Source organism: Mytilus californianus, unplaced genomic scaffold (genome assembly GCF_021869535.1).
Source record: "Mytilus californianus isolate M0D057914Y unplaced genomic scaffold, xbMytCali1.0.p SCAF_2, whole genome shotgun sequence".
NCBI lineage: Eukaryota > Metazoa > Mollusca > Bivalvia > Mytilida > Mytilidae > Mytilus > Mytilus californianus.
This window is the reverse complement of record NW_026262668.1, coordinates 121605865-121628141: the sequence shown is the minus strand read 5'-3', so window position 1 is coordinate 121628141 and position 22277 is coordinate 121605865. Positions and strand designations below refer to the sequence as shown.

The window sequence follows — 22277 nt, the reverse complement described above, 5'->3', positions numbered from 1 at the left end:
AATTTTTTTTTGTCTGTCATAAAGAAAGAATGTTTAGTTTACATGTTTTGATATGTGACAACTCTTTGACTGACATTCATAGAAATACCTAGGGTTTTAAAAGGTTGAAACCACAAATTTAGCCTATATTTCATCTGAAAAGAGTAGGCCGGGCCAAATAACTCTGAATTTATTTCACACCGGTACAATTTAAACCAGTCTTTCAATTTTGCTCAAAATTCCTATTGTAACTGACATCCCAGTCTATGTACTTTTAACAATATTACAACTTATTTCTAAATAGGCCTTCAAATTATAAACGCTGAGGATATCCCAAAATGGATATTTCGAGAGATTTATGCAAATTTTGAGTATTCATCCCAAAAATGTATAAGAAGGACATCGTTAACCAAAACCAAAATTATGTTGGAAGTAAGGCTATGTGTTGTCTTTTGGCTACGCATCTATTCAATTTGGATGGTGATGTCTTTTGATGCAAAATTTGCAAACGCATTTAAAACTTGCAATTTTTATAAAATGCCTTCAACAGCAATACACAGCGCTGAATAAATTTTGATTTTATGTAAATATGATAAATTGTGAATCAATATTTTAAGCATATGCCATATAGACTCTTCAATAATCAATTTTCAGCACATTTTGACCCTGTGAGTGAAACACATGCAGGGAAAAATGTCCATACACCTTTAGCCAAACAATCTGCATATAAATATAAAGAGGAAAAAAATAAAGTTGAAAATGCACTAAATATTTATATTCAATATGAACAAGCATTCTGTGAGTATTGCCTGGCAATACATAGTCCACTACCGGTTAAAAATTCATTGTACTGGAACAAAATGCTAACTTAATCTATAACTTTTCATGGTGTAAACTATATAACAAATATCAAATTAATATCATCAAGCATGACAAAAACAAATGTGGAAAATTGATTATTTGAGTGAATTTTCTAAGTCCAAGGACCACAACTCTGCACAAAATCATCAGACCGGATCTAAATTCCAACTTGATCTGTAACTTGTCATGATAAAACTATATACCAATCAAATCAATATCTTCAAGCATGACAAAAAAAAAGGTGCGGAAAACTGATTATTTGGGTGAATTTTCTTAGTTCAAGGACCATAACTCTGCATAAAATCGTCAGACCGGAAGAAATTCAAACTTGATCTGTAACTTGTCATGATAAAACAATTATACACCAAATATCAAATCAATATCATCAGGCATGACGAAAAAATGTGTGGAAAACTGATTTGCCGGACTGACGGACAGACAGACAGACAGGCAGAGTGTAAACCTAAAGTCCCCTTCCACTTCGTCGGTAGGGGACTAATAATCACATTTTGTCGATTAAGACATCAAATTGTTCTATAATGTTCTCCATAATTTCCTACCGGTAGAGTTAAATCCCACTGGATTAAGAATTAAATCCCGCTGAATTAAGGCCTTAGCAATTGCTACCTAAATTTGACAATGTACATTATATAATAATATAAATAAGTCTAAATTGAAAACAACGTTCAAACCTATGATTCCTATAAAAGTAGAAACACAAATAAAAATCTATTATAGCCTATAGATAGAAACACATAATATACAAATATATATATTTTTTTTAATCCCGTCTCTCATAATTCTTTTTAGAATGGCATTAATATTTTATATTGTTTTATGTATACGTGTATTATGTTATGTATTGTAATATTAATGGTGAGACGTAAATAAACTATTTGTATTGTATTGTATATTGTACAAATCTATTTGAGTGTGGATTAATTAGTACAAAGATTAATTAATACAATAACACAAATGAAATTATAAATTGCCTAACAATGTAATTTTAACATACTATTTGATTTGTAACTATTAAAATGTTAAAAAGTTTTACAATGCGATAAAAAAAAAAATACTCAATATTTCGCTAGACCTGGATAGATGCACGCTCGATGAAGCTAGTTTGTTTAGCGAAATATTGCGTTTATTTTTTTTATCGCATTGTAAATATTTTTAACATTTTAATATCTACATACTAAATAGTATATATATATACTTCATCTCAAATTTAGCCCAAATTGAAAACAACGTTCAAACCTATGATTGCGTTGGATAAAAACCGCAATTTTTATACGTGTGCATGCAAAACAAATTTCTTGGTAGAGTGGTCTAAATACAGCACAAACAACATTTTCCAAAAGACCAAAAAAAGTGAAAAAGTATATTTTAACAAAACGCATTTGACTAGCAGGTCGAACAACGGATGTTCTTAAACCCTGCTGACTGCCATGACGATTGCCAAATAAACGGATCACCAGATGTAAAAATGGATCTTATTAATTTAATACCAAACAGAAAACAATAAACTTGCGGAAAAGATGGTATACCGCAAACATGAGGTGCAAAAATTTGTACACCATATCCGGATTTCGACAATTAATGTCTCTTCAGTGATGTTAGGAATCGAAACGGTATTTGGAAGGCCATATAATTTACCTCAATTTGGGATTGACTCTTGAATTTTGAAGAGAAAATAGGATGAACGGATCATATAAACCCGAAGGCAAATATAATACAAGCCCAAACGAAAACATATAAACAAGTCTAAATTGAAAACAACGTTCAAACCTATGATTGCGTTGGATAAAAACCGCAATTTTTATACGTGTGCATGTAAAACAAATTTCTTGTCCGAGACAACATTCGTGCGGTTTTGGTATTGATGGTGACGGACGTCTTTTTATATTGTGCTCCAATTTGAAGAATTACTTGTGGTGTTGGCGTTTATTTGTTACAGGAACATATCAATAACATTGCATAATAACACTGGCGTGATCAATTTTACCTTTTAAAAAACGTATTTCTCCGATTTTTAGAAAGATTAACTTTTTACATGTGACCCGCCAAAAAAAAAAGTGAGAAAACATGGCGGCCCTTGGCTGAGAAAGAAGTTTTTGCAGTCCACACACTACTCTAAGATTTTACTTAATAATTTATCTTAATGTAAATATAATACTTGACATTTTAATAGTAAAGTCTTAAATCCAGAAACTTTTACTGCGAAGATATCCAAAAGCTTCGAAGCTGTGATCCTGTATCAGTGTGAGGCCCTAGCTACATTAGAACTTTTAGCATATAGATAGTTCTTAGATATTTCCGTCTAGAAACATTTTATTACTTGCATATAGCCGTAATTTAATTTTATCGACACCAAATATACTTTTATCTGTGTGTGTTTGTGCTTACGCTTGACTTTACCTTAAACCTAACTCGCTATCTGCACCTCAGCTTTCCATATATACTCTTATACCTGTGTAACTAATTACTAATGACGGATAAAAAGCTTCTTAAATATTTGAGAAAAAGTTTTGAGCCACCAAACGGAGTACAAATACTCACTCCAGTAGTTCTCACAGATAGTAAGGGGAAATATTTACAAGCACAGTGTAGCTTACCTGTCGAAACCAGTATCAGATGGTGGGACAAATCTGGCCGTAACTCAAAACAAGGTCTGAAGTGGTTACGTGATAACTTAGAAACAGAAATAGCACTAATAGGCAACATTTCACTCTACATATGGGTTGGCACATGCGATCTCACTGAATACAACCATCCCTATATTAAACTGAGACAAGATCCCGAAGAAATTGTTCAATCTGTGACAAATAATTTCCATAAAATTGCTGAAATTCTTAAGAACCACCCAGCTTGTAAATTAACTTTTTTTGCAATACCACCCTACTCAATATATGATTGGAACTCTTGTCACTCACATCCCGACGTTAAACAGTTTATTGATCAGGACATCACTCTTGTCAAACATATTCTTCAGATTAATGATCATATCAGATATATAAATAACACCTTAGAAACAAGAACCCCAGGATTTTCAATTGATTTATTACACCCTGTAAATACTTCAAAAAAAGACTCAAGCCGGAAAGCAGGTGACCAGTATAATTTCAGTCTATATAGAGACGGGATCCACCCAGATATCAATCTAGCCCGAGTTTGGCTAAGAAAAATTGCGCATAAAGCCAAGACCGACTGTTGGTAGGCTGTTGGCTAGCAGTCAGGGTGGGACCTTCCACAGGTACCGTTGACACAGTATAGCTAGGCTAGGGTGGGACCTTCCACAGTGTCTAGTTATCTGTGTTGCAACAGTCCTACCATACAGGGTTCATTGGTAATATAAACCTGGGTATACAAAGTAACAACCAACAATAATGGATCTAGTAAGAAAATCTTTGAGAAAAACCAAAAGTGACAGTAAAATTTCATGTCCAAATGAATATGAGAATAACTACACATTAAATATTGAAAAATCATTAAAGAAAAAACTAGAGTCTACTAAAAGATCAGAAATTGAATATGAAAATACAAGGGGTGGTGTGACGGCTAAGTTAGATGCTGTTTCCTTTGAACTCTTTATCCATGCCTGTGAAAAATTCTACGGGGAATCCAATCTGCATGAATTTACCAAAACAATTGCTACTGATAGACAGAGCAACAAAGTACAATATACTTTCCATATAAAGACAAAAGATACAGACCCGTTCATTTATATCATTAATGCATATCTCACAAAATGCTCATTATTGATAAACGGGAGAAATACACAATATTTCATAAACAATGATGTGAATCATATACATAAGATTATGTCAAACACAACAATTCAAGGAGCAAATGTGAATGTTGAACTTTTGATCAAAAATTTAGCCTCAAATTAGAGACAGCATTAGAGTCCATTGATAATTCAAAATCATCTTTAGAACCAACATCAGCCATATCCTCCATAATGCTGTTGAAAAATGTCACAAATGTAATAGAACTTGCAAATCTAGAGCTGTACTATGCCAATCTGGCCATTGGGTGCACTACTCATGTGACAAACTCTCTGAAAAAGATATACAAACAATTGAAAAAGATGAACAAAACTACATCTGTAAAAATTGTTCCAACTTGTCAGTTAAATCGCCATCCAGGTGTATAACTTTACCCAATAGCTCAGAAATTGTCAGAAATAAAAACTTACTCTCATCAGGAACTTCTACTTTAGCAAAAACTCTATTACTAGAAGAAATACAATGTAATGGGTGCAATGATATTCTGGATAAAATAGAAAATAAATGTGTCAACTGTGATATGACATTCCATACTCATTGTTTAGACAAAACAACTGACCAATGTTTCTCATGTATTGGCCTTGAAGAACAAGATACTGTCACAAACTCAAAAAATTTTCATTAAACTGAAGTGAAACTAACATCTCATAATCTTCATAATTTAGACATCAACAATTGTGCTCCTGCACCAAATATATTAACATTTTCAGTAGGCTCTTCCGAAAACACAGCCAATTTAGATATACAATCAAATCCTAACCATGCTAACATTCAAAATGAAACTCAAACATCAAGTAAGATGAAAGAATTACTAACTCTAGAACAAAAATTGAAAAAAGAAAGAGGAGCAATTGAAAATTAAGGAAGCAATGCTCAACGAAGATATGAAACAAAAAACAAAGATAATGAATAGATTACATAAAGCTGAAATAAGAAACATTGAGCTTGAAAATACAATCAAAACTTTACAGACCAGAATAGAGCAAATACCTATACATTCTCTGGTAAACAACTCTAATCCAACAAATTATCAATCTAAAAACAAAGACGAGGAAGATGAACTGATTATTGGCATGAGAAAAAGGGTCACAAAATTTGTACTTAGTAAAATTGATAAAGAATTGAACAAATTAGAATCAGACAGTGATCATTCAGAACACAATATTGAAACTAGTACACATCATCAGTACAACCATGAAAGACTGAACTACTCTAATAATTATTGGAATTACAACAATGGCTATTCAGGACAATATAGAGATACTCAACCTGAATATAACTATTACCAAAATTGGCACCAAGGATACAATGAAGACTCTTCGTCATACCAAAATACAGAGTATGCCCAAAACATCTGCACAGACAATCTTATTGAAATTCAACCCACAAATATTCACACGTCTACAATAAACTCAAAACCTGTGAATACTCAGCAAATAAAGTATTGTGACAATAGCCAGCTGCCAAAGTTAAATTACAACTTAGAGAAAGTGAACAGAAATTCTCAGAATAGTGGAAATTTTACAAACCAATCTCAAACTCAAAACTTTGACCATTCTCTTCCTATCATTGGACAACCACTATATTATCACCCAACTACTCAACAAACTCATTTTTTACACCAGGCCAGCCTCAACCCCAGCAGATGCAAAGAACTGAACTTGTAAATAATGAGAGAGATGTAAATACGTGTACATATGAGACTCTGAATATTTTAGATTTTAACTGTAAAAATGTCTTAACCTGTGGTCCTTTTTTTAAAGAAACAGAAAGTGATGTCGACATTTTTCTTTTACATGAACATTGGTTATTTGATAGTCAATTACCTTTACTAAATGAAATCAATGATAATTTTACTGGAGTTGGCAAAGCTGTTGATACAATGGACCCAATTCCCCCTATTCAAATGCCTAGGGGCTATGGTGGCACTGCTATTTTATGGAAAAAAGATTTAGACACTCTTATAACACCTTTAACCATAGGAAATGAGAGGATACAAGGAATTGAAATATGTGGTGAACCTAATCTCATCATCCTTTCTGTTTATTTGCCTTGTAAAGGTACTTCTGACCATATAAATGAATTTCAAGACTGTATAGCTCTTCTACATGAAATAGTCTGCACCTACAAACTTACTCATCAAATTATTATAGGTGGTGATCTTAATGAAGATATTATAAATGGTCCATCTTCACAAAGAAAGGCCTCTATCAATGAATTTATGGAAGACCATTCTTTAGAAACGAAATATACTGGCAGCACATTTATACACTCCAATGGCCATGATACCACCGCCATTGATTACTTTTTATACCAGAAAACATATAAACATTCTGATCTTGAAATCAAGAAACTAGACATAGGTGCCAATGTCTCAGACCATTATCCAATTAAAATGGTCCTTCAACACCGTCATTATTTAAAGCAGCAAAAATCAATCAATGGCATCTTCAAAACTAAGGTTAAATGGGATAAAATAGATAAGGAAAAATATGAAAACAACATCAATTACAAACTCTCAAATATGAACTCAGCAATAAAAACTGTTGAAGACATAACTAATGCATTTACTCAACTTAATGAAATCATTACTCAGTCTACTCAAGCTCTGGTCCCAACTAGAAAAATTGGCAGAAAAAGACCAAAACTGCAAGTTATGAATGAAGAAATTAAAGACGCTCTCAAAAACAAGAAGATTGCATTTTATAAATGGAAAATTAATGGTAGACCGAAAGAGACCGATAACTTATATTTGAAAAATAAAAAACAGACAACACATGCTTTAAGAAAAGAATGTAGATTGGAAGTTGCTAAACGGAGGATATGTGAACGCCAAAAATTGATTGATGCTAGCACATCCGATCGAAAAATGTTTCACAAGATCATTAAAAATCAAAGAGGTAAATTATCAAAATTTATCGACCAACTAAATGTTGATGATAAGATATTTTATAATGAAGATATAATAGATGGCTGGAGTACACATTTCCATCAACTTGCAAAGAAAATACCAAATCCAAATTATGACACTGAATACCTTGATTTAATTGAAAATGAAGCTAAAATTATAATAGACATATGCAAAGTTCGTTTCAAACATAGCCCAATTACAAATAAAGAAATGGAAAAAGCAATATCTGGTCTAAATAGAAATAAAGCAGTTGATTACTTTGGCATTAATGCAGAAAACATCATATATGGTGGAAAACAACTACAACACTATTTGCAATTACTTTTTGATAAATCATTTGAATTTGGCTGCATATCTGACATTCTCAAAATTGGAACATTATTCCCAGTATACAAGAATAAAGGTGATATTAAAAGTGCTAAAAACTATCGTGGTATTACCGTAACTCCAACATACTCCAAACTGATAGAGAAGATAATAGAAATAAGGGAAAATCCAGTTATCTTGAAAAATCAGAATCCGCTCCAAAGAGGATTCACAGAAAACACCACCCCTTTATTATGTGAACTTATGATCGAAGAGTTTGAACGCGAGAGCAAAGATCTGAAACTTCCAACGTACATAGCCCTTTTAGATGGTAAATCTGCATTTGATGTTGTTGTTCATTCAAATTTGATACGAAGATTATATCAAGCAGGAATATCAGACCAATCTATAATATTAATAGATAGCTTATATAAAAATGCAACTTCGTGTATAAAATGGAGAAACAACACTTCACAGATGTTTGAGATTGAACAAGGTGGAGCCATTAGTGTAGATTTATACAAACTGTATGTTAATCCGCTATTAAATATCCTCTGTGAAACAGGACTGGGTGGACATATAGGTGACATTGGATGCTGTGCCCCAACTTGTGCTGATGACGTAGCCATCATTTCTAACAACCCTGTGGAACTCCAAATGTTGCTAAACATTGCTGCCAACTTCAGTAAGAGAGAGGGATACACGTTGCAACCAACAAAAAGTGTGGTCCTACCAATTAGTACCTCAACTAAACCTATTGAAATCGAAGAAGACTTCTGGAACATCAATAATAATCCGATGTCAGTTGTAGAACATTCCACACACATTGGAATACAAAAATGTCAAAAAAAATCTACAAAGCTCACTGCTGAGGAGAACATGAAAAAAGCCAGAAGATCACTTTACAGTCTCATGGGTACAGGTCTGCATGGAAAGAATGGTTTAGATCCTGAAACTGCTATTACAATCCTAAATACATATGTCATGCCTATCTTAACCTATGGCCTTGAAATTTTACTTCCAACTGGCTGTATCTTGGATTCTATACATCAATTCCATAAGAAAATGATAAAACAAATAATATCATTAGCCAAAAATACAGCTGATCCTGCGGTATATATACTGAGTGGATCCCTACCTATGGAGGCTGAACTACATCTAAAAGCGTTATCTCTATTTGGGAATATTACAAGAGCAGATATATCTACCATTGAATGGAGACTAGCAGAAAGACAACTACAACTAAAAACAAACCAAAGTAATAGCTGGTTCATTGAAATCAAGAAAATATGTTTGAAATATGATATTATGGACTGCCAGGATTTTTTAAACAACCCTTTAGGAAAGTCGGAATGGAAAAGTTTAATCACAAAAAAAATACATACTTACTGGACTGACAAAATTAATAAAGACTCTTGAGAGATACTCTAGTTTAAAATACATATCTGGTGAATACAAGACAAGGAGAATACATCCAATCCTAACAACAAATACCTCAAACTGTAGAGACATCATCAAATTACCAATCAGGACCAGATTTGCAACTGGCAACTACATCTTACAGACAAATAGAGCGAAATTTAACAAAAATGAGGTATCCGCCACCTGCAGAGTCTGCGGCAAAGAGGATGAAACTATTTCACATTTTCTGATTTCATGCACAGCATTAGAAACTGAAAGAGTGTCTCTTTTGAAATCTCTACGAGAACAATATATCAAAGTGCTAGCACTACTAAACATTAATATATATGATATAGATGTAGACCTCATCAATGTTATTATCAATCCATATCAATTAATGAACTACTGTGACACCTCTCTAACCAGTGAACTATATGCTTTTATTAACACCCATATAAAGCCTGCTTGTAGAACATTAATATATAAGCTCCATGTACATAGAATTTAGGTCAGAAAAGATCTAGAAAAAATAATTTAAGTTCATAGTTTTATTTAAGAAAAAGGTTGTGTGTGGACTGCAAATCTCATGCTATCTAAGGACTCATTTATTTAGATTTTATAGACAAGAACGTGTGTGATACTGGTGTAGAGATATACCGACAATTGTATATAGTGTACATCGTTATACATATTCTATTGGTGATTGGATACTTTTAACATAACATTCCACTGGTGAAGGGATATTGTTGACTTCATTCTGAAGGTGTGCCTATATTGGCAGAAAATATAAAGATACAGATACAGATACAGGTAGAGGAGTCTAAATACAGCACAAACATAATTTTCCAAAAAGACCAGAAAAGTGAAAAGTATATTTTAACAAATCGCATTTGACTAACAGGTCGAACAACTGATGTTCTTAAACCCTGCTGACTGCCATTGACGATTGCCAAATAAGTTGATCACGAGATGTAACATGGATCTTAATTATTAATTTAATACCAAACAGAAAACAATAAACTTGCGGAGAAGATGGTATACCGCAAACATGAGGTGCAAAAATTTGTACACCATATCCGGATTTCGTCAATTAATGTCTCTTCAGTGATGTTAGGGATCGAAACGGTATTTGGAAGGCCATATAATTTACCTAAATTTAGGATAGACTCTTGAATTTTATAGAGTCGAAATAGGATGAACGGATCATATAAACCCGATGGCAAATATAATGCAAGCCCAAACGAAAAAATATAAACACGTCTTAATTGAAAACAACGTTCAAAACTATGATTGCGTTGGATATATAAAGACCACAATTTTTATACGTGTGCATGTAAAACAAATTTCTTGGTAGAGGGGTCTAAATACAGCACAAACAACATTTTCCAAAAAGATCAGAAAAGTGAAAAGTATATTTTAAAAACAAATTTCTTGTCAGAGGGGTCTAAATACAGCACAAACAACATTTTCCAAAAAGATCAGAAAAGTGAAAAGTATATTTTAACAAATCGCATTTGACTAACAGGTCGAACAACTGATGTTCTTAAACCCTGCTGACTGCCATTGACGATTGCCAAATAAATTGATCACGAGATGTAACATGGATCTTAATTATTAATTTAATACCAAACAGAAAACAATAAACTTGAGGAGAAGATGGTATACCGCAAACATGAGGTGCAAAAATTTGTACACCATATCCGGATTTCGACAATTAATGTCTCTTCAGTGATGTTAGGGATCGAAACGGTATTATTATATATACACACATGTATCCCCTCCAGGATTGAAATACAATGAAAATAGATAAATAAAATTGATATTTGTATAAACTGGTCTCACTTCGAGGAGGTGTTATCACAAAGTTATTTATTATCCAAGAAAGCATTTCTAGTTGTTTATGATGCATATCAATCTTTCATACTTATAGTCTTTCTTACTGACTTTGTCATAGTTTCAAAAGAGAGTAAAAACTATGCATGTTGTGTGCCTCCTATACGACGTTCTTAATTTAAATGACATTTCATGATTTTTTTTACATTACTTTAAAAGATATACCGGACCTACATTTATTTTGTTGGTAAAATGAACGATCAGGAAAAACAACAAGTTAAACGTTTAAATGTCAGACATTAACAATATTTTCAATACAGGCGGCCACAAGGAGTAATTCTCAGCTTTAATTCTTTTGTTCTTGAATGCATATGTCCAAATACAAATATATAATGCTGTATTTCAAAATCATCTTTTAAATTCATTTATTGAATAAGAGATACATCTGCATGTGTGTTCAACATATGTTCTGTTGATATGAACAAAAGGAGAGGATGGTACATGTCAATAACCCAACAACACAAATACCAACAGATATCCAGAAGGCTTTCCTGCAACACACAGTATTTTACAACAGAAATTAAAAAATGGTACTGAGTAACAGACTTATTCCTGAAAACTAGAATATGAAAATGGGGTTACAGTCATATAACTTTTAAGTCAAAAACATATCTACCTAGTACATACTAAATATTGTTTAGATATCTTTTTATAGATAGTAACTGAGTAAAAGACCTTGTCCAGTAAACTTAAGTAAACCATTGGAGTAATCCACAATCCAAATGTGGATCTTTATTGTTATGGTGCATTGTTACTAAGAAAATATATTATCTCGAAAATCAACTGACCACTGACAAGGTCTATTTATGAACAACCTGTAAACAAATTCTTGTTAATCTGGGCGAGGTACGGATAAGATGTAATGGTTGGATGTTTCTGATGTTGTCGTCACTGCCTTCATTGATCAAATGCATGTTGATACAAGTTTCATTGTTAAGGGTTTATTAACATGATTAAGTTCGTATATCTGAGATGACTATAAATTCGTTCTAAGATTGACTTGCAGAAGTCACCAAACCTTGAATATCAAAAAAGTGTTTCAAAAACATATTGCATGATGTATTTTTACATAGAAACATATTCTTTTTTAGATTTGACATTTATACCCAATTGAGTATTATGATTCGTACTACATGTGGAGTCTGATATGAGACTCTATGTTGATAATACATTGTCAGTTATCAGTGTAAATCTGTAAACATTTTTTATATCTTTGTATGTAGCTTGTGTACCTTTTCTGGTCTGATGTCAGTCCATTTTGATCTATAGCCTCTAATACTGTTTGTAACCTTGGTAATGTTTTTAAACATTATCTGTTATATGAATAAAACGCTGTAGGCTCAGACTTATCTATAGTTAATTTTTTACACAGGTGATAAATATAAGTATTAAATGTAATAATGAATATGTTATATTTTGTAGAGCAAAGCAGTATTACATTGTTCTCTACATTCCTCAATGGAGTTTTGAGAGATTAACTAATTCATGATTTTATGTACTGTGCATATGTGTAAATTGTAGTGATAAGCCTTTATATAATACACTGAGTTGCATATCAATCAACAGAATTCATCAGATTTTATTAATGTTTGGATGGATAATAGAAAAAGAACAGGAACATCTGATTATTTTGTTTACATAAATCTACATGTAGTATGATGTGTATCATATAATCACAAAGACAACAGCATGAAGTTTCAAACTCGTACGTAATTTTTAACATCAAATTGGCAGTATAAACTAAAACCAAATATCTGATACATTAATGAATTTTTATTTAGTCCTAGGGCTGTAATTAGGTCAACAGTTGGAAGTTGGACATTTTCTTCCCATCATATCACTCTAGGAATTACTAACTTATTACATCATTAAACATGCGAAATACATTTATCCCAAGGAACTTCAGCTCAATAAAAACTCAGTCAATGTTATCTATTTTTCAGACATAAATGCATTTGAATAAATGGAATAATTGAAACTTACAGGTGCCTCTAGCCATATCATATGAGAAAGTATTTGTCGACCTACCTTCTACTGTAATGCAATTATATACATTGCAAAATAATTTTTTATCTAAAACTTGGATAGATCTTATATCCTTTACCAGCAAGGACTAGAGGCTTGATAGTTGTCTCATTGGCAATCATACCACATCTTCTTCTTACTTTTATATTTACTTATTCAGTTAAATAGGTTCTTTCTTTTCCTAGTATTTCTAGTCAGCTAGTCTAAAATGCTTACGGTTCCCTCATAAATAAAAGACAGGCGAAAGATACCAAATTAAGGAACATTCAAACTCATTGGTCAAATATAAACTGAGAACGTCATGGCAAACATAGAGAAGGACCAAAGACAAATAACAGTATACAAAAAATAATATAGAAAAACTAGTAGATCCTGCTCCACATGTGACACCCCTAGTGTTACTCCTATAAAATATGTTGATAAGTTATATAAAGTGCTGATGCATCACGCAATAGCAGATGATTTGTGATTGACTCTTATCTTACCCGAAGAACATCACTAAATTCATAAACTAACGGTCACGTAAATTTTCTAACCCTGAAACTTGACCGAATGTGAAATTTTGTAATTGAAACAAATTTCATGACAAAGGAGAGACAAGACTGTTACCAATATAAACATCGCAGATATTCAAAAAATTAAAGCACAAAGTACAACACTAAAAACTAAAGCAAAAGCAAGTGAGGATTTAAATTGAAATTAAGAGACTTTAAAAAACCTGTTTGCCTTGTTTCTGTTTTTTTTAATTTTCCACAGCAGTATTCAACCAATAACTGTGGTTACTGTAGCTAGTTTCCTGGTAGAAGAATCACATTTAGACCCTGCCTTCCAAATAACGTGTCGTCTATTGCTACATTTTCAAGTTAGTGGTTATCCTGTTAGTAACTGCACTATGTGTTTTATCCTTATGCCATATGGTCTAGATAAATAGAGGGGAAGTTAGTGCACATGTTAAATTGGTTGAATTCCACCACATTTTGTGTTTGTACCAAGTCAGGGTTTACGGACCATGTGTAGTTCATCGTTGTTTTTAAACGTTTATTTTTCATGATAATCCTATCACATGCCGACTTTAAACTAGAGGCTCTAAAGAGCCTGTGTCGATCACCAGCATGTTTAACAATGGCTACTTTTTTTAGTAAAAAAATAAATCATCATTAAAGAGGAACAACTCTACTAAGGATTAACTGATAATTTCAGTCATGATGACATATTTGTAAATCTTATCCTGGTGATAATTTTTCCTTTCTAAAGTTTCTATCTATCTATGATAGTTTTCAAGATAACAGGCAAAAATTCAAAACAATGGAAACAAATATCATTAAAAGGCAATAACTCCAATAACGAGTCGACTAAAGATTTCGAACCTATTGGTTTATTTGTAGATCTTGTCTTGTTGATCGTTTGTGCTATTTAAAGTTTCTATGTATCTATTACAGGTTTCAAGATAGAAGGCAAACATGGGAAAAATCGTTATTAAAGGGCATCAACTTTAATAAGGAGTCGACTTTCAATTTTGGTCGTTTTGACTTGTAATAATTATCATGACCATTGTGTATGATAGAAATCAGTGCTTCCTTTAAAATTACATGTGGCACCCGTAGCTTGTTTAATATCCCTATCGGTTTTATTATACTCCCCGCAAACAAAGCTTCGTATCCGGTGCATATCTTTTGTACCGTAAGACTAAAGTTAACCAAACTTGGCATGCAGTTACATCACGGGCTGGGGTGTTTGTCATATACTAAAGTCAGGTCACTCAGACCTTGACTTTGACCTATGAACCCTATGCAAAGCTTGTACAATTCGTGTCCGTTTCATAACTTTTGTGTCGTTAAACTAAGGATAGCCAAACTTAGTATGCAGTTGAATCATGGGATTGGGAAGTGTCACATCTTAACGTAAGATCACTCTGACCTTGACTTTGACCTTTGGTTACTATGGTAGTATAAACCTTATCCAATTTGTGTCTGGCTCACAACATTTGTACTTTAAAGATTAGATTAACAAAACTTGGTATGCAGTTGCATCATGGTCTTGGGGTGTGTCACACACCAAAGTCAGATCAATCTGACCTTGACTTAGTTTAAACATATTTTATTTGCTCAAAGCAAAAAAAAATCAGACACAAGTAAACATACTGACGAAGTCTTCTCCACAATACAGTATATACAACAATACAAATTGAATGGGAGCATGCATTATGTAATATAAACAACATAAATATTACTAAACTATACCGAAAAAAGGAAAGGGGATAAAGAGAGAACGACAGAGAATAAGATGATGATGATAATGATGATGATGTGCGTTTTACCTATGTTGATATTATACCACGAGGAATCTTTATTCTTTATAAAATTTAAGACTTGTTTAACAATTTGCTCATTTCGATCATAGGAATGAGTTTTTTTTCCAAAATTTAAGTCCAAATTGCAGCCCTCAGGAAGCTAGCTGAGACTATTAAACAGAATAGCCCTTTCATTTCAATAGAAAGGACAATCAACGAAAAAATAGCGCATGTCCTCAATATCCAATCCACATTTACATGATGGATCAGATATACTGTTAGCTCTTATTAAGTCACAAATCAAGAAAAAAGCCGAACATCTAAATTTGGTTCAGATTATATTTAATTTTCTAGGACCATATAAATAATGTTGACCTTGACTCTGACCCCTATGACAGTAAACCCTTATCAAATTCGCTTCCAGCTCATATCTTTTGTACCGTAAGACTTAGGTTAACCAAATTTGGTATGCAGTGGCATCATGGTCTTGGGGTGTGTCATATATCAAATTCAGGTCACTCTGACCTTTGTACCCTATGATAGTTTAATTTTGTCCGATTTGTGTCCTGTGTATAACTTTCGTACCATATAACTTAGGTTGACCAAACTTGGTAAGCTGATACATCAAGGGTTTGGGGTGTGTCATATATCAAATAGATATAAGAAGATGTGGTATGAGTGCCAATGAGGCAACTCTTCATCCAAGTCAAAATTTATAAAAGTAAACCATTATAGGTCAAAGTACGGTCTTCAACACGGAGCCTTGGCTCACACCGAACAGCAAGCTATAAAGGGCCAAAAAAATTACTAGTGTAAAACCATTCAAAGGGGAAAACCAAAGGTCTAATCTATATAAAAAACGAGAAACGAGAAACACTTATGAACCACATCAACAAACGACAACTACTGAACATCAGATTCCTAACTTAGGACAGGTGTAAAAAATTGCAGCTGGTTTAAACGTTTTAATGGTACCAAACCTTCACCCTTATCTGAAACAATAGTGTAACATCACAACAAAGTCAGGAATTGAACTTTGGCCCCTATGATATTAACATATTGTCTGATTTGTGTTTGGAGCATGAATTTTGAACCGTACCACTTAGATTGACAAAACTTAGTACGAAGAAGCATCAAACTGACCATGACCTTGCATTGACCTTTAATTTCTGCATTTACATTATACAAAACTCAGATTGTGATTAGGTCTAGTTTGTGGTGAACCACAAGTTGTGGGTCAATCATATTTGGTATACAGTTGCATTAGCATTGGCGCATCTCATTTCCATGGAGATTATTTGACCTTGTCCCCTCAGTCATGGTCTATTGACTTTGAAACTTTTGCTTATTTCACATGTATTAGTTTGTGATTAGGTCAGTTAATGAGGATCCATTAGTGGTAGGTCAATGATATTTGGTATGCAGTTGTATAAGCATTGGCATATCTCATTTCCATGATTGACTTTGAAAATTTTGCTTAGTTTACATGTATTAGTTTGTGATAAGATCAGTTTAAGATGAACTGTTTATGTTAAGTCAATGATATTTGAGATGCAAATTTATTGGCATTTGTAAGTATCGTTTCCATGGAGATTATATAGCTCGACCCCCTCTTCATGGTTCATTGACTTTGAAACTTTTACATAGTTTACAAGTTAACGTTTGTGTTTAGGTTTGTTTAAAGGGAACAACTTGTAATAAGTCAATGATATTTGGTATGCAGTTGTATTATCATTGGCGCATCTAATTTACATGGAGATGGTGAAGCCATGTACCTCAGTCATGGTTCATTGACTTTGAATATTAGCCTAACTTGTTAAGTATTGCCATTTTAATTTCAACATTTGCATAATCAAAATTACAAAAAATCGAGACATATCTCTATGATAACAGTTTATTACTTGATGGGTGGATTCGCGTGGCGGGTGATTTATGCATGCTCTGTATAGAATTCATACAATTCCTTTTTTTACAATTTTTTTTTTCTTTTTTGCATTCAAAATAGATACGAATTTTGAACATCGGTAAGCAAATGTTGCCTCTTGTTTAAGTAGTTTTTACATCATGTATATACCATTGACCGCGATATTAAGTCACATAACGGCCAATGAGATTGAAGCAGACTTTCCCTGAACGAGCCATATATTTAAAGCATATTGTATAAATATACCTTACCAAGATGCCAGAATTTTAAGGATTCTATATTTAAATTCGTTTAAATTTTCAAAGGAGATGGCATAATAAGAGCAATTAGTTTCTTTTTTTTCTTTTATCTAATGAAAGCAAATTATAAGAGTTATCTTCTCATCATATTTTATTCTAAAATTTTCCGTTTATAAAATTGTGTTTTGCATTTATAATTTATACAAAATCTGACAGTTTACACAACCTGTAGCTCAAAAAAAAATCTCAGTGACCCATATTTTAAATTGTGTTTTTGAAAAAAGCATGATATGAACAACATTATAACAAATCATCAAAAAATTCTATCAATTTTAATTAAGATCCCCCCATCTATTTCAAATTCCAATATTTTTCCCTTGTAAAACGGGGACAACGATTCGTGGTTTGATAACAATATAATATGCTGTTCTATGATGAGTTTTGAGTTCCCTTGTATACACTATTATAACTTTTGTTTATCTCGTCCTTACGTATACGGTGTAACCTTCACATCATCTTATATTGTGAAGAACTATTGTTACTCTTATTCTTAAAGCATGAGATTATCTGAAGACTAAAATTCATAAATTATACAAAACAATGTTAGAATTGAATTCTTTCTAAAGCAAAAAAAAAAAAGAATGATAACATCTTAAAGCAGCCCGATGGAGAATTGAACCATCTCAATTTGCGTGGTTATATCAACCTATCAGATGTAGTTTTAAACATACCATAAGCGATTTGCGTTAACTTTTTTTGTTCTTAAACTGTTTTAACTGTTTTTACTGGTTAAAAGGGATTCTGTTTTTGTATATCATTGTTATTTGGAGCATTACTTCTTAATACTTACTACATAAATACTACAATTTGTAAGTTGGCTTTATTGATTTTAAAGACTTCAGTTATCACAAGCGATACGATAAAAGTATGTAAAAGTTCTACGGTATAATTGAGACATTAGATATATATATATAACACTATAACCATCTACAAATGTCAGTCTAACTCTTCTTCAACACACTGTTACCATTTACAAATACCAATCTATCTCTTCTCCAATTTCAGTTTAATACCATTCTGTGCTTTGATAAATCCACCTTTGTGAAATGTGATTGGGACCTATAAAAAATGACATAAAACGTAGTCGGGTATTGGTTTTGTCTAATATCCTAGGCGATATTGAGTTGAGCTTGACATGTTTTATAAACACTTATCTATTCTAGAAGGCCATTACCAAGCCAGGAATATGACAGTTGTTATCAATTCGTTTGATGTGTTTGAGCTTTTGATTTTGCCATTTGATTAGGGACTTTCCTTTTTGAATTTTCCTCGGAGTTCAGTATTTTTGTGATTTTACTTTTTCTACCATTTTTGTTCTCTTATGGGTTGTTGTGTCTTTAACATGTATTACTTTTCTAAGTTTATTTATACATAGCATTTTATTTGAAGTTCAATTAAAAACAATACTTCTGAATCAAAGTTCTTCCAATATGAAGATTTTCTCAAATCCTTAAGTATTACAGAACAAAAATATAGAAATATAAAGCAAATAATGAGAAAAAAGTCTTTCGGATCGTTTTCTAGCAAAATGGATTAAATACTGAATTAACAAAATGTTATATCTTGAAACCACTCAAAAATGCAATAACTGACTTCGTTATGTAATAAAACATATACAACTAAGAACAACACATATGTACCTCAGTTTCATCACATCTTACAACGGTAAAATTTTGTACTATGGTAACAGCAGCCATTTTAATTTCTGTAAGTGCTAGTCTCATACCAACACAATTACGAGGACCAACACCAAATGGTAACCACGCATATGGGTGACGTTTCTCCTTGTTTTCGGGTGTGAACCTATTAAGTATTAATGTGATTTTGATAACATTTATATTTAGAATCCGTATGTACAATCAAACGTTTTTCTAACGATATTTAAGAATGTATGTTATAATGCTGCAATGATTCAATCAGCAAGTATTATTCAATCAAATGCTAACATAATGGTATTCAAAATAAATAAAAAATAACACTGAACTTTTATGCGGCAGACACGCTTTCCTGAGTGCAACTTCACCAGGAAGGCAGGCTCCAAAAACCAAATATTTGGATGTGTTAGAACCGAAACAAGTGAAGAGCTATATTACCAAAAGAACAAGCATTCTGAGAGTATTGCATGGCAATACATAGTCCCCTACCGGGTAAAAATTCACTATACTGGAACAAAATGCTAACTTGTTCTATAACTTGTCATGGTGTAAACAAAAAGAAAATATCAAGTCAATATCTTCAAGCATGACTAAAAACAATGTTGAAAACTGAATATATGAGTGAATTTTTTCAAGTCCAAGGACCATAACTCTGCACAAATTATCAGACCGAAACAAAAATTTGAACTTGATCTGTAACTTGTCATGATAAAACTATATACCAATTGTCAATCAATATCTTCAAGCATGATGAAAAAAAGTGTGGAAAACTTATAACACTCTAACATTAGATATGATTAATATTTCTCTAAAATTAGATATGATGTAATACAATGTATATCTATATTCAAATTACAATTAAATATAATTAATAGTTCCAAATATTTTTTCTTTCATTTGTCACAAACTAATATAGATTTGTAACTTATCTATAAAATGTCGACAACTTTTATCTACACAATGTAATGTAATGAAATATATACCTTAATAAAAATAGATTATTATCTAATTAAAGGATTTCACTTAATAAAAAAAAATTATATGGTTTAACATAGTACTCAAACATTAGTTATGGAGTTTTTTATAACTCTGGACTAAATCACCAGACCGGAACAAAATTCGAACTTGATCTATAACTTGTCATGATAAAACTACATACCAAATATCAAATCAATATCTTCAAGAACGAAGAAAAAAAGTGTGGAAAGCTGAGTTGCCGGACTGACGGATGGACAGACGGACGGACAGACAGACGGACAGAGTGCAAACCTAAAGTCCCCTTCGACTTCGTCGGTAGGGGACTAATATTTAAATAATCATTAATTCATCAACGGAAATTTGATAATTATAATAATAGATATATTCTACCAAAACATACACCTGTACAATATAATTTAATGAAATTCTAGAATGACTTACCATCGACAAGACCTTAGAATCTATTCTTAAAATCTGTTATACATACCTTTCTGTGTTCAATGAAGATGTGCATATATTTACCTTTCTGGATCAAAAACCTCTGGTTCAGGCCATAACTCGGGATCTCTGTGAATGGCACAAACTGGAAATTGTATATCAGTTCCCTTGGGTATTTTATATCCACCAATTTCTACATCTTCTTCTGTTATTCGATTAAACCTTAAAGTTAAAAGTTCGGAAAATATGAGAAAAAAATGTATATCTATGTTCATTTGAAATCTATAGGCTATTACAGCATAATTCTAATATGATTTGCATATTAGGGAATACGATTATATGATTGGTCGATAGAGCTTCCGGTAGTGACTCTTGACGTTGTTTATTCTTCGATAGACGACATTGACGTAACTACTTTTGGTAACCAATATAAACAAGATGGCGGCGATAATAACACATACCGGTTCGACGTTAAAGATTTTTATTTTCACTTCGAGTTCATCGTTAAAGTAAATGATAAATACAAAACATTCATTGGAATGATAATAAGCTATTTTTGTGGTTTTTTTTTTTATCATATAGCAAATTTCATGGAGTACATTTTTTTTTTTTGGCGTTAACCAAAACATTTATTCATGCGCCAACACTTTTCAATGACACAAATATCCAATTTACATGTGATACAGTTTACGAGTGGGGAAATTAAATTCCGTACCTTCCATTTTAAAGAATTATAAGGATTAAACGCATTTGTAAAGGAATTTATTGGTGTATTAACTGGACAAAGTCACTCACAAACATATCATAAAAGTCCTTTGTTTGTGAGTGAATTGGTCCAGTTTATACACCAATAAATTCCTTTAAAAAGTCGTTTAATCCTTTAATATTTCATTGAGATATTTTGCGACTAAGCAATATTTACAACAGTCATACTGATGATGATATCTATTGGCTACAAGAATCATCATCGGATTCTGCCATGTTTTTGGTTTTTGTAAAAGCAACCCAAGAATAGAATTATTCGCTCCTCCCAATTAATTTACATTTAAAAGAACATAAATTTTATTTTTTTGAAATAAGAAGTTGACATTATACATTGTAGATATGAAATACAATAAGTATCCTATTACATATTATAATTTTTTAAATGTAATACACATTTTATGAGCAATCTACTTTGAAATCGACATCTTCATAAACATTTCACATTTCTGTACAATTGATTTCACGTAAGATAATACTGCCTTTATATCACTGCCTAGATTTTGTATTTAAAGTTTTACTTTTTGATTAAAACAGGTTTCTGACACAGAATGAATGTGGCCTAAAGACTGAAAAAATTGAAATTGGGCATTTACTTATATGGTTCAATATCCAAAATATAGATACATGGATAGAGTTAGCATATCAAAGAACTCCAAAAATTCAATTTTTGATGAAATCAAACAAAGTTGAATTGTGTATCCTTTGGACCTCAATGTGGACCAATTTCAAAACGAGGTCCAATATCAAAAATCTACATACACGGT

The 22277-nt window shown here is 32.2% G+C and overlaps 1 protein-coding gene and 1 long non-coding RNA gene across 3 annotated transcripts in view; one reads left to right on the top strand and one right to left on the bottom strand.

Annotated features, from left to right (window-relative positions):
* Positions 1–22277, top strand: part of LOC127728737 (uncharacterized) — a 206880-nt gene that overhangs the window by 175397 nt on the left and 9206 nt on the right. The gene's annotated exons all lie outside the window — the stretch shown is intronic.
* Positions 17335–22277, bottom strand: part of LOC127728701 (cytochrome P450 3A24-like) — a 30293-nt gene continuing 25350 nt past the window's right edge. The window contains exons 12-14 of the mRNA XM_052236333.1: positions 20833–20970; positions 19318–19480; positions 17335–18736 (exon numbers count right to left, since the gene is read on the bottom strand). Coding sequence (XP_052092293.1) covers positions 18662–18736; positions 19318–19480; positions 20833–20970 — 376 coding nt within the window. The 3' untranslated portion in view covers positions 17335–18661. The remainder of the gene's footprint in view (positions 18737–19317; positions 19481–20832; positions 20971–22277) is intronic.